Genomic DNA, 12,500 nt, shown 5'->3' on the forward strand with positions numbered 1-12,500 from the left:
AACAGTAATAATGGAGGAACAGTAATAATGGAGGAGCAGTAATAATGGAGGAGAAGAGAACAGTAATAATGGAGGAACAGTAATAATGGAGGAGAAGAGAACAGTAATAATGGAGGAACAGTAATAATGGAGGAGAAGAGAACAGTAATAATGGAGGAGCAGTAATAATGGAGGAGAAGAGAACAGTAATAATGGAGGAACAGTAATAATGGAGGAGAAGAGAACAGTAATAATGGAGGAACAGTAATAATGGAGGAACAGTAATAATGGAGGAGAAGAGAACAGTAATAATGGAGGAGCAGTAATAATGGAGGAGAAGAGAACAGTAATAATGGAGGAACAGAGGAACAGTAATAATGGAGAAGAGAACAGTAATAATGGAGGAACAGAGGAACAGTAATAATGGAGAAGAGAACAGTAATAATGGAGGAACAGTAATAATGGAGGAGAACAGTAATAATGGAGAAGAGAACAGTAATAATGGAGGAGCAGTAATAATGGAGGAACAGTAATAATGGAGGAACAGTAATAATGGAGGAACAGAGGAACAGTAATAATGGAGAAGAGAACAGTAATAATGGAGGAACAGTAATAATGGAGGAGAAGAGAACAGTTATAATGGAGAAGAAGAGAACAGTAATAATGGAGGAGCAGTAATAATGGAACAGAAGAGAACAGTAATAATGGAGGAGCAGTAATAATGGAGGAACAGTAATAATGGAGGAACAGTAATAATGGAGGAGAAGAGAACAGTAATAATGGAGAAGAGAACAGTAATAATGGAGGAACAGTAATAATGGAGGAACAGAGGAACAGTAATAATGGAGAAGAGAACAGTAATAATGGAGGAACAGTAATAATGGAGAAGAGAACAGTAATAATGGAGGAGAAGAGAACAGTAATAATGGAGGAACAGTAATAATGGAGGAGAAGTAATAATGGAGGAGAAGAGAACAGTAATAATGGAGGAGCAGTAATAATGGAGGAGAACAGTAATAATGGAGGAACAGAGGAACAGTAATAATGGAGGAACAGAGGAACAGTAATAATGGAGAAGAGAACAGTAATAATGGAGGAACAGAGGAACAGTAATAATAGGTTGAAGGGGAGTTTTGTAAATGCTATGTAGCTGAACCCACCTGGTTTATTTTGTCTGTGAGTGGCACTCCTGCCTTTGTTCTAATGGAAACAACAGAATTAAATACTTATTAAATCATAAGTACAGAATCCTGTTTACATGATCTGAGTATGAGAACCATTTAAAAAATCTCACTGGACACAGATAAAACAAGGAAACTCCTAATCAAACCATATATGGACTAAACCATATTACTGTCATTGTGAACAGAGTGATCAGACGAACCTTTTTCATCGTCCCAGTGTTTTCTGGCAAACAAATACAACACAATTAGATATGGAGGTTAAATCGTGCATGCGCGCGCACACACACATACACACACACACACACATGTAAGCATGGTTCAGATGGTCACCTGCGAGGCGTCCACACACAGGGACTCTCCCCAAACACTCTTTATGGGCTGCCATCTTACAGCGGCTGCAGCGGTAACCCTGGAAGAAAATCCCTCTAAAGGAGCAAAGACCAGACAGCAGAAACACTTACACCTCCTGACCTGTGGGGGGCATCATACTCCTCCCTGAACTCCTGTCTTGAAGACCTACTACCATATTCAATTTAATCTCTATAGCTAAAAAAATTATATAAATAAATATATTTATATATAAACAATGTTTGATAAATATAAATATAACCCACCAAACAGCCCAGATTAACTAATCAAGAGTTCAGTAAAACTTATATAAGAGTTTTTATTTGAATATTGTTTTGTAAAGGTGATTTATTTATTTTTGGGGGGCTGGCGGATTGTTCACCTTAGCAGCATTTGACAGGCTTTGCAGGACGTGGTCTCCTCAAAACAGTGCATCTGGAAATCATGTCCATTAGCAGTGCAGTTGTCGGGACACATGTTGGAGCTAGACACACACACACACACACACACACACACACACACACACACACACACACACACACACACACACACACACGCACACACACACACCAAGAATACAGAAAACACTGAAACTGCCTTCCAAGCAGTAGATTCTTAGGGCTGTTTTCACAATTATGGTATGATTATTCTACAAATAGATCTAAAATCTAATATACAATGAATACAAATGAATGTAAACACGAAAGGGTTTCTGGTCATTTAGGTTTTGAGAATGATGGACTTGGATCAGTGTGTTGGATTAGTGTGTTGGATAAGTGTGTTGGTATCAGTGTGTTGGATCAGTTTGTTGGTATCGCTGTGTTGTATCAATGTGTTGAATCAGTGTGTTGGATCAGTGTGTTGTATCAGTGTGTTGAATCAGTGTGTTGGATTAGTTTGTTGGTATCAGTGTGTTGTATCAGTGTGTTGGATCAGTGTGTTGGTATCAGTGTGTTGTGTGTGTTGGTATCAGTGTGTTGGTATCAGTGTGTTGTATCAGTGTGTTGGTATCAGTGTGTTGGTATCAGTGTGTTGGTATCAGCGGGTTGTATCCGTGTGTTGGTATCAGTGTGTTGTGTGTGTTGGATCAGTGTGTTGGTATCAGTGTGTTGTGTGTGTTGGATCAGTGTGTTGGTATCAGTGTGTTGGATAAATGTGTTGGATCAGTGTGTTGGTATCAGTGTGTTGGATAAATGTGTTGGTATCAGTGTGTTGTGTGTGTTGGATCAGTATGTTGTATCAGTGTGTTGTGTGTGTTGGATCAGTGTGTTGTATCAGTGTGTTGTGTGTGTTGGATCAGTGTGTTGTATCAGTGTGTTGGATAAATGTGTTGGATCAGTGTGTTGGTATCAGTGTGTTGTATCAGTGTGTAGGTATCAGTGTGTTGTATCAGTGTGTTGGATAAATGTGTTGGTATCAGTGTGTTGTGTGTGTTGGATCAGTGTGTTGTATCAGTGTGTTGGATCAGTGTGTTGTATCAGTGTGTTGTGTGTGTTGTATCAGTGTGTTGTATCAGTGTGTTGGATCAGTGTGTTGGATCAGTGTGTTGGTATCAGTGTGTTGGATAAATGTGTTGGTATCAGTGTGTTGTGTGTGTTGGATCAGTGTGTAGGTATCAGTGTGTTGTATCAGTGTGTTGGATAAATGTGTTGGTATCAGTGTGTTGTGTGTGTTGGATCAGTGTGTTGTATCAGTGTGTTGTGTGTGTTGGATCAGTGTGTTGGTATCAGTGTGTTGTGTGTGTTGTATCAGTGTGTTGTATCAGTGTGTTGTATCAGTGTGTTGGATAAATGTGTTGGATCCGTGTGTTGGTATCAGTGTGTTGTATCACTGTGTTGGATAAATGTGTTGGATCAGTGTGTTGGATCAGTGTGTTGGATAAATGTGTTGGTATCAGTGTGTTGGATAAATGTGTTGGTATCAGTGTGTTGTATCAGTGTGTTGGATCAGTGTGTTGTGTGTGTTGGATCAGTGTGTTGTATCAGTGTGTTGGATAAATGTGTTGGATCAGTGTGTTGGTATCAGTGTGTTGTATCAGTGTGTAGGTATCAGTGTGTTGTATCAGTGTGTTGGATAAATGTGTTGGTATCAGTGTGTTGTGTGTGTTGGATCAGTGTGTTGTATCAGTGTGTTGTGTGTGTTGGATCAGTGTGTTGTATCAGTGTGTTGTGTGTGTTGTATCAGTGTGTTGTATCAGTGTGTTGGATCAGTGTGTTGTATCAGTGTGTTGGATCAGTGTGTTGGTATCAGTGTGTTGTATCAGTGTGTTGGATCAGTGTGTTGGTATCAGTGTGTTGGTATCAGTGTGTTGGTATCAGTGTGTTGTATCAGTGTGTTGGATAAATGTGTTGGTATCACTGTGTTGGATCAGTGTGTTGGATCAGTGTGTTGGATAAATGTGTTGGTATCAGTGTGTTGGATAAATGTGTTGGATCAGTGTGTTGGTATCAGTGTGTTGGATAAATGTGTTGGTATCAGTGTGTTGTATCAGTGTGTTGTATCAGTGTGTTGGATCAGTGTGTTGTATCAGTGTGTTGGATCAGTGTGTTGGTATCAGTGTGTTGGTATCAGTGTGTTGGATAAATGTGTTGGATCAGTGTGTTGGTATCAGTGTGTTGTGTGTGTTGTATCAGTGTGTTGGATCAGTGTGTTGGATCAGTGTGTTGGATAAATGTGTTGGATCCGTGTGTTGGTATCAGTGTGTTGGATCAGTGTGTTGGTATCAGTGTGTTGTGTGTGTTGTATCAGTGTGTTGGATCAGTGTGTTGGTATCAGTGTGTTGGATAAATGTGTTGGATCAGTGTGTTGGTATCAGTGTGTTGTATCAGTGTGTTGTATCAGTGTGTTGGATCAGTGTGTTGGTATCAGTGTGTTGGTATCAGTGTGTTGGATAAATGTGTTGGATCAGTGTGTTGGTATCAGTGTGTTGTGTGTGTTGTATCAGTGTGTTGGATCAGTGTGTTGGATCAGTGTGTTGGATAAATGTGTTGGATCCGTGTGTTGGTATCAGTGTGTTGGATCAGTGTGTTGGTATCAGTGTGTTGTATCAGTGTGTTGTATCAGTGTGTTGGATCAGTGTGTTGTATCAGTGTGTTGGATAAATGTGTTGGTATCACTGTGTTGGATCAGTGTGTTGTATCAGTGTGTTGGATAAATGTGTTGGTATCAGTGTGTTGGATAAATGTGTTGGATCAGTGTGTTGGTATCAGTGTGTTGGATAAATGTGTTGGTATCAGTGTGTTGTATCAGTGTGTTGGTATCAGTGTGTTGTATCAGTGTGTTGGTATCAGTGTGTTGAAAAACTGTGTTGGATCAGTGTGATGGATCAGTGGTTATCAGACTCAATGTGGCGTGAGTATTTTGCTCACAGTGCCATCTCAAACTGCTCCAACCATTTCTTCTTCAGTTCACGTGTCTTGAAGAATAGATCATAGCCACTCTGACCATATGAATCCATCAGCAGGAATGTGTGTGTCCACTGCACACAAACACACACACACACACACACACACACACACACGAAGAGTTGTAAGACATTTATCTAAATCTAATTAAACAAACATTGTTACAGAATTAGTAAAGAGAAGGTAAAGAGATGAAGGACCTTCTTGTTGTCTTTGTCTGAAGATACTTCATCTCGGATTTGGAAGTACTGTAGCTCAATGAGCTCCTTCAGCTCCATACTCTCACCACTACGTTTCTTACACACCAGCAGGGCCTTATCAAAGAGGAACGCATATCTACACACACACACACACACACACACACACACACACACACACACACACACACACCGTAACGTGCCATAATTGTCATTTGTGATTCAATCGAAACTTGTCCTCCGCATTTACCCATCTGTGCAGTTAGAACACACACACACACACACACACTAGCGATTACTAGGGGGCTGTGGTGTGTACTTATGCCCACTGTGTGTGTAATTATGTTACCCACTGACAAAGATATGAACAGTCTATAATTTTAATGGTAGGTTTATTTTAACAGTGAGAAATAGAGTTGTATAAAATATACAAATTTATTTGCATTTTGCACAGGGAAATACGTATTTGATACCCTTCCAAACATTAAGTGTTCTGGCTCCTACAGACCAGTTAGACGCTTCTAATCAACTCATTACCTGCATTAAATACTTAAAGCTTAAGTTGTCTTAAATTGTCAACTGTATAAAAGACACCTGTCCACAGACGTAATTAATCAGTCAGACTCTAACCTCTCAGTTTGTCAGTGGCAACCTACAAAATCAGGAATGGGTCAAATAATTATTTCTTCCACTGTATATATAAGAGGAATGTACACACACACACATACACACACACACACGTACACACACACACACGTACACACACACACACACACGTACACACACACACACACACACACACACACACACACACACACACACACACACACACACACACACACGCACACACACACACACACACAGGCTCACCTGTCTTGTTTTGACTTCTTTTCAGGGCTACAGATCTTTAGCTCCCCATCAATCTTTGGTCGACCAAACAAAGCTAGAGATTGACCCTGAGAAAAGAGTAAGAAGGTGCATGATTGGACGATTTGTGATTGGACGATTTGTTCCATATAATAATGTCCTCGATCCTTTTAAGGAGTTACTTCATGTCAGAATTCAGAGCTTAGTAGGCCACTTCTCAGAATAGGATCACTCAGAATAAGATCTGACTCAGTGAGATCTGGTCATTTCAAAATGAAATCTGATTGCTCACAGAGAATGAGATCTAATTGTTTACTCAATTCAATCTGATTCATCTCTCTGACTGAAGCACTGAAGAAGTTTAGGTGTTACTTCACCATTGTGCAATTTACCATTACATTGTGACAATATCATTATGCAATTTCAATTACAAAATATGTAGTACAAAACTGAAAGTAGACTTCAGTTAAACTGATTCAAATCAATTTGCATGTGTAGTTTCCCTCAGAGCTTCTCACGTCTCTCGACACTGAGAACTACACTACCCATGATGCCACAACGACACCCTACAGATCGTGTATTGTGTTATTTAAAAAACATTTAAAGAACATTTTGATCTTTAAACGGTAAAAGTCTTAAGGGTGAATTTATTGGATTTATATTTCCTGGTCGGAAAACGTAAGCGACACGTAGGAGGAGTTGGATTAGATGCAGCTCCTCCCCCTGGACCAACCCAAAGAAACTATGGACGGTGGGAGGAGTTGGATCTAGATCCAGCTCCACCCTCTGGACTTTTGATTCTGCAGTGACGGGTACTTGCCTTTATCTGCAAGCATTTGGACGTCATTTTCACACATCACACAGTTTACCTGCTGTTAATGTCAGTGTAAATGTAAAAACTTTACATCACAGTTTACCTGCTACATCAGCGTAAATGTAACAATTGTGCAACTGCTAAACATCACACCCAACGTCCCCCTCCCATCACTCCCGAACATGTTTACAGGGCCTGCCCTGTCTGTTTCCTGTTTCCTCACACCCTCTCCCATCCACCCCTCCCCCCATTTCCTGCCTGTTCTGAACATTTTCACCACTCAAGAGCTGCAGCAGGAGCCAGACCCCTAGGTGGCAGCACTTGACATCAGTGTGAATGCTGCATGTGTGTATAAGGTGGTCTCACCATGTTCTCAATGCACATCTGGAACGCTGTGATCTGGCGAATGATTTCATTATCCCTCTTCACCTCATTCACACACTGAGCAAGGTCCTGCACACACACACACACACACACACACACACACACACACACACACACACACACAGAAAGAGAATGCACCCCCACATTTCTGCTAAGACGTTTTTTTAGAAGCATTGACTGGACATGTTCACACACACACAAACACACACACACACACACACACACACACACACACACACACACACACACACACACACACACACACACACATACAAACACACTCTTACCCTCATGGCGTCCAGTGCAGTGCGCAGGTTTTCTTTGTCTGTGGGGCTGACTGTGTGTTTCACAAGTTCCTGACAAAAACATTGTTAACACGTGTGTGTTTTTGCATGCATATGTGTGTGTGTGTGTGTGTGTGTGTGTGTATGTCTTACCTGCAGCAGTAGGTGATATTTGAGGACTCTCTGCATGGGGACCATGAGCAGGTCTCGGAGAGAGAATCGCCCACTGTTCGCTCTCATTGAGCACTCCTGCAGAGAGAAATCAGGACCCCCTAGGACACTTACCAGTGTGTGTGTGTGTGTGTGTATGTGTGTGTGTGTGTGTGTGTATACGTGTGTGTATGTGTGTATGTGTGTGTGTGTGTGTGTGTGTTTGTCTGTGTGTACGTGTGTGTGTACATGTGTGTGTGTGTATACGTGTGTGTATGTGTGTGTGTGTGTATGTCTGTGTGTATGTGTGTGTGAATGTGTTTGTCTGTGTGTATGTGTGTGTGTACATGTGTGTGTGTGTATACGTGTGTGTATGTGTGTGTGAATGTGTTTGTCTGTGTGTGTGTGTGTGTGTGTGTGTGTGTGTGTGTGTGTGTATGTCTGTGTGTACGTGTGTGTGTACATGTGTATGTGTGTATACGTGTGTGTATGTGTGTGTGAATGTGTTTGTCTGTGTGTGTGAATGTGTGTGTGTGTGTGTGTGTGTGTCAAGGTTATAATAGTTTTGGATGTTTCATTATGTTTAGTTTTTATTTAATTAATTTGGACTTTTTTTCCTAATTCAGTTAGTTTTAATTAGTTTTTAGAGCATGTTTGCTAGTTTTTATTCGTTTACATTTTTACCAAAAAAAAAAAATAGTTTACAAAATCTTAGTTTTCATTAGTTCTAGTATTAGTTTTAGTTTTTTCATACTTTGGGTTATTTGTCAGGTGCAGGATTCAAAAAGTTCAAAGTAAATATTGTGTAATAAAAACCAGTGGATGAGCCAATTGCCACCCCTAACAGAGCACTTGTCACCCACACTGCCACCCCACTGGAAATGGGTAATTTTAAGACAAAAATTATTTGTTTCCTTTCATTCATCATTTGTATATGGACTCCTCTGATAAAGCCTTGCTCACCCTTTAAAAAAAAAAGTCCAGCTCCGCCACTGATAAAAACTCATCAAACGATACCATTTAAAAATGCATTCAATTACTCTTGAACAACCAACTATTCACAAAAACTATACCAGTCCACAAAATAACAGCCTTAAGTGCAAAATGTCTGCTGCTGAAAATTGCCAGACTAAGGGCAGACAGGAACATAGGAGCGTAACCCTATTTTGGTTCGAGTGAAAAGCTAAACGTGTTGAATATAATGGAGTCACAGTCGTGTTGACATCCAGTCTCCACACATTAACCAGTGCATCCATCACCCGCGGTTAGGTCCCGCTAGCCGGGATGGTGCTTCTCTTTCGGAGCTACTCAGAGAGGCTAGCTTGTACTAGCAGTTAGCCCTATTGTGTGAGCTTTGAGATTCGTGGGGTTTTTCTTCTTGAAAACTACTCTATATATTTTATCACCTGTTTCCACTACAAGGAAACACATGTAGTCTTTCTCGTAGTCATAAAAAAATCCCATACAGGACTCGCAACGTTTGTTGTCGTAATTTTGCAGGCTAGCATGGCGAGCAGGTGCTCTCAACAAGAAACTACATGACGGTCCATAAGGTGCCGTATGCTTCTGTCAGCTAATGTAAAACGTCTAGTAAAAAAAATTTCATATTAGTCCACAAGACATAAATAAATTGACAAACACGAAAACGAAGGGCATCTATAATTTCAGAACGTTTTAGTTCATTTTCTAAATATGTAATACAGTTACAGTTAGTTATCGTTTTTTCTTATAATTACCGTTATTATTTATTTCAGTTAAGGAAAATGTTTTTTTCAATATCAGTTTTCCTTTTTGTTCGTATTCGTTAACGATTATAACCTTTGGTATGTGTACGTGTGTGTACGTCTGTGTGCATGTGTGTACATGTGTGTGTACATCTGTGTGTGTGTACGTGTGTGTACGTAAATGTGTGTGTGTGTACGTGTGTATGTGTGTGTGTGTGTGTGGTGTGTATGTGTGTGAGTGTGTGTGTGTACGTGTGTGTGTATGTGTGTGGTGTGTATGTGTGTGTGTGTATGTGTGTGTGTGTACATGTGTGTGTGCGTGTATGTGTGTGTGTGTGTGTGTGTGTGTGTGTGTGTGTGTGTGTGTGTGTGTGTGTGTGTCTACGTGTGTGTGTGTGTGTGTGTGTGTATGTGTGTGTGTGTGTGTGTGTGTGTGTGTGTGTGTCTACGTGTGTGTGTGTGTGTGTGTATATACCTCTAGTTTCATTTTCACATCCTCTCTCATGCTGGCTATCTTGTCCAGGTGTTTTGTAGCGGACTCCACCTGACTACAGTATCGCCCGTACGGAAGCAGCCTGGGAACATGTGACAGGAACGTCACACAAGAAACACATCACACAGGAAACGCATCACACAGGAAACGCATCACATAGGGTAAGCTAGTTCAGACATATACAAATGTTTGAGAAGACATTTTAACAAAGCAGAACCTGCATATGAATAAATGTGAGTACCTCTCCTTGTAATCTATGAATATTTGGTAGAGATTTTCTGCTCCGTAATTTAATATGGAAGTCTGAACCTCTTTCAGCAGAGAACGATGTGTATTGGCTAGAGCCTGCAAACACACACACGCACAAACACACACACATATGCACACATGTACATTCACACACACATTTGCATGGATGGCAGAGAAAAACGGCAGAGAAAAAAAAGTACAGAAGTATGGGTAAGAATGGGTAGAACAATGTAGGATGGATGGATGGATGGATGGATGGATGGATTACCTCTATGTTGATGAATATATTCTCAATGTCAGGAGGATGAAGGAATGCCTGCAGTGGTCTCATGAAATGCTGTAACACAACGATCACAACACACATTTAGAATGGACACTTTATGTGTACCTGTAGTATGGACTACTGTGTGTCTGTGTGTGTGTGTGTGTGTGTGTGTGTGTGTGTGTGTGTGTGTGTGTGTGTGTGTGTACCTGTAGTATTGACTCCAGTGTGTGTGTGTGTGTGTGTGTGTGTGTGTGTGTAACTGTAGTATTGACTCCAGTGTGTGTGTGTGTGTGTGTGTGTGTGTACCTGTAGTATTGACTCCAGTGTGTGTGTGTGTGTGTGTGTGTGTGTGTGTGTGTACCTGTAGTATTGACTCCAGTGTTTGTGTGTGTGTGTGTGTGTGTGTGTGTGTGTGTGTGTGTGTGTGTGTACCTGTAGTATTGACTCCAGTGTTTGTGTGTGTGTGTGTGTGTGTGTGTGTGTGTGTGTGTACCTGTAGTATTGACTCCAGTGTTTGTGTGTATTTTTCTTCTGTCTGTTTGATCTCCTGCAGGCAGCAGCTCCTCTTGTCCACTTCAATCTTTTGCTGCTGAAAAAAATAACAAACAGAGCGCATGGGCACAGTATAGAAACACACACACACACACACACACACACACACACACACACACACATACACACACACATACACATATTCTTGCCATTTTTTCATTTGCTTATACAAATTTACAGGGGTTGGACAATGAAACTGAACCACCTGGTTTTGCACCACTATAATTAATTTGTATGGTGTAGGGCTTCCTTTTGTGGCCAATACAGCATCAATCTAAGTAAGTTTGCACCCATTAGTAACGACGTGTGAGTCATGTGTTGCTATGTGATATGTATTTGTGTTTAACGGTTTCTACCATCCATTGTACAAAATCTGTTATTCTGGTTAAACATCAACCTGTCCAGGGACTACAGGTGGAAATTAGCTCATTGCTATAACCTGGCACAATGCATCTCTCCTGATCTCTAGGTTAATGTATTTGTTGTGCATTGTCTCTGATGAATAAATCAATCAATCAATCAATCAATCAATCAATTCATCTTGGAAATTACATATACAAGTCCTGCACAGTGGTCAGAGGAATTTTAAGCCATTCTTCTTGCAGGACAGTGGCTAGGTCACTACATGATGCTGGTGGCGGAAAACGTTTCCTGACTCGCTCCTCCAAAACACCCCAAAGTGGCTCAACAATATTTAGATCTGGTGACTGTGCAGGCCATGGGAGATATTCAACTTCACTTTCATGTTCATCAAACCAATCTTTCACCAGTCTTGCTGTGTGTATTGGTGCATTTTCATCCTGATACACGGCACCGTCTTCAGGATACAATATTTGAACCATTGGATGCACGTGGTCCTCCAGAATGGTTCGGTAGTCCTTGGCAGTGACGCGCCCATCTAGCACAAGTATTGGGCCAATGGAATGTCATGATATGGCAGCCCAAACCATCACTGATCCACCCCCATGATTCACTCTGGGCAACAGTCTGGGTGGTACGCTTCTTTGAGGCTTCTCCACACCATAACTCTCCCAGATGTGTGGAAAACAGTAAAGGTGAACTCATCAGAGAACAATACATGTTTCACATTGTCTACAGCCCAAGATTTGCGCTCCTTGCACCAATGCCATTTGGCATTGACATGAGTGACCAAAGGTTTGGCTATAGCAGCCCAGCCGTGTATATTGACCCTGTGGAGCTCCCGATGGACAGTTTTGGTGGAAACAGTAGATTTGAGGTGCACATTTTATTCTGCCATGTTTTGGGCTGCTGTGGTTTTATGTTTTTTGGATACAATCCGGGTTAGCACTCGAACATCACTTTCAGACAGCTTCCTCTTGCATCCACAGTTAATCCTGTTGGATGTGGTTCGTTCTTCTTGGTGTTATTCTGACATTACCCTGGATACCGTAGCTCTTGATACATCACAAACACTTGCTATCTTGATAACAGATGCGCCAGCAAGACGTGCACCAACAATTTGTCCTCTTTTGAACTCTGGTATGTCTCCCATAATGGTTTGTGCATTGCAAAATTTTCAGCAAAACTGTGCTGCTAACTGAACCTTCACACTCTGGCAAGTAATGAAGATTGGCCACCAGGCTGG

The 12,500-nt window shown here is 41.1% G+C and overlaps 1 protein-coding gene across 2 annotated transcripts in view; it reads right to left on the minus strand.

Moving 5' to 3' along the window:
• Positions 1-12,500, minus strand: part of vav1 (vav guanine nucleotide exchange factor 1) — a 27,994-nt gene that overhangs the window by 6,211 nt on the left and 9,283 nt on the right. The window contains exons 7-20 of one of the 2 annotated variants that reach the window (XM_076983475.1): positions 10,836-10,928; positions 10,346-10,414; positions 10,070-10,173; positions 9,811-9,910; positions 7,615-7,710; positions 7,465-7,533; positions 7,160-7,246; positions 5,983-6,068; positions 5,116-5,251; positions 4,880-4,989; positions 1,894-1,995; positions 1,494-1,588; positions 1,364-1,386; positions 1,140-1,179 (exon numbers count right to left, since the gene is read on the minus strand). In XM_076983475.1, coding sequence (XP_076839590.1) covers positions 1,140-1,179; positions 1,364-1,386; positions 1,494-1,588; positions 1,894-1,995; positions 4,880-4,989; positions 5,116-5,251; positions 5,983-6,068; positions 7,160-7,246; positions 7,465-7,533; positions 7,615-7,710; positions 9,811-9,910; positions 10,070-10,173; positions 10,346-10,414; positions 10,836-10,928 — 1,210 coding nt within the window. Of the gene's footprint in view, positions 1-1,139; positions 1,180-1,363; positions 1,387-1,493; positions 1,589-1,893; positions 1,996-4,879; positions 4,990-5,115; positions 5,252-5,982; positions 6,069-7,159; positions 7,247-7,464; positions 7,534-7,614; positions 7,711-9,810; positions 9,911-10,069; positions 10,174-10,345; positions 10,415-10,835; positions 10,932-12,500 lie in introns of both variants that reach the window. The other variant, XM_076983474.1, reaches the window with a different exon arrangement.

The sequence above is a fragment of the Brachyhypopomus gauderio genome, chromosome 20 (genome assembly GCF_052324685.1).
Source record: "Brachyhypopomus gauderio isolate BG-103 chromosome 20, BGAUD_0.2, whole genome shotgun sequence".
In the NCBI taxonomy this organism is placed as follows: Eukaryota; Metazoa; Chordata; class Actinopteri; order Gymnotiformes; family Hypopomidae; genus Brachyhypopomus; species Brachyhypopomus gauderio.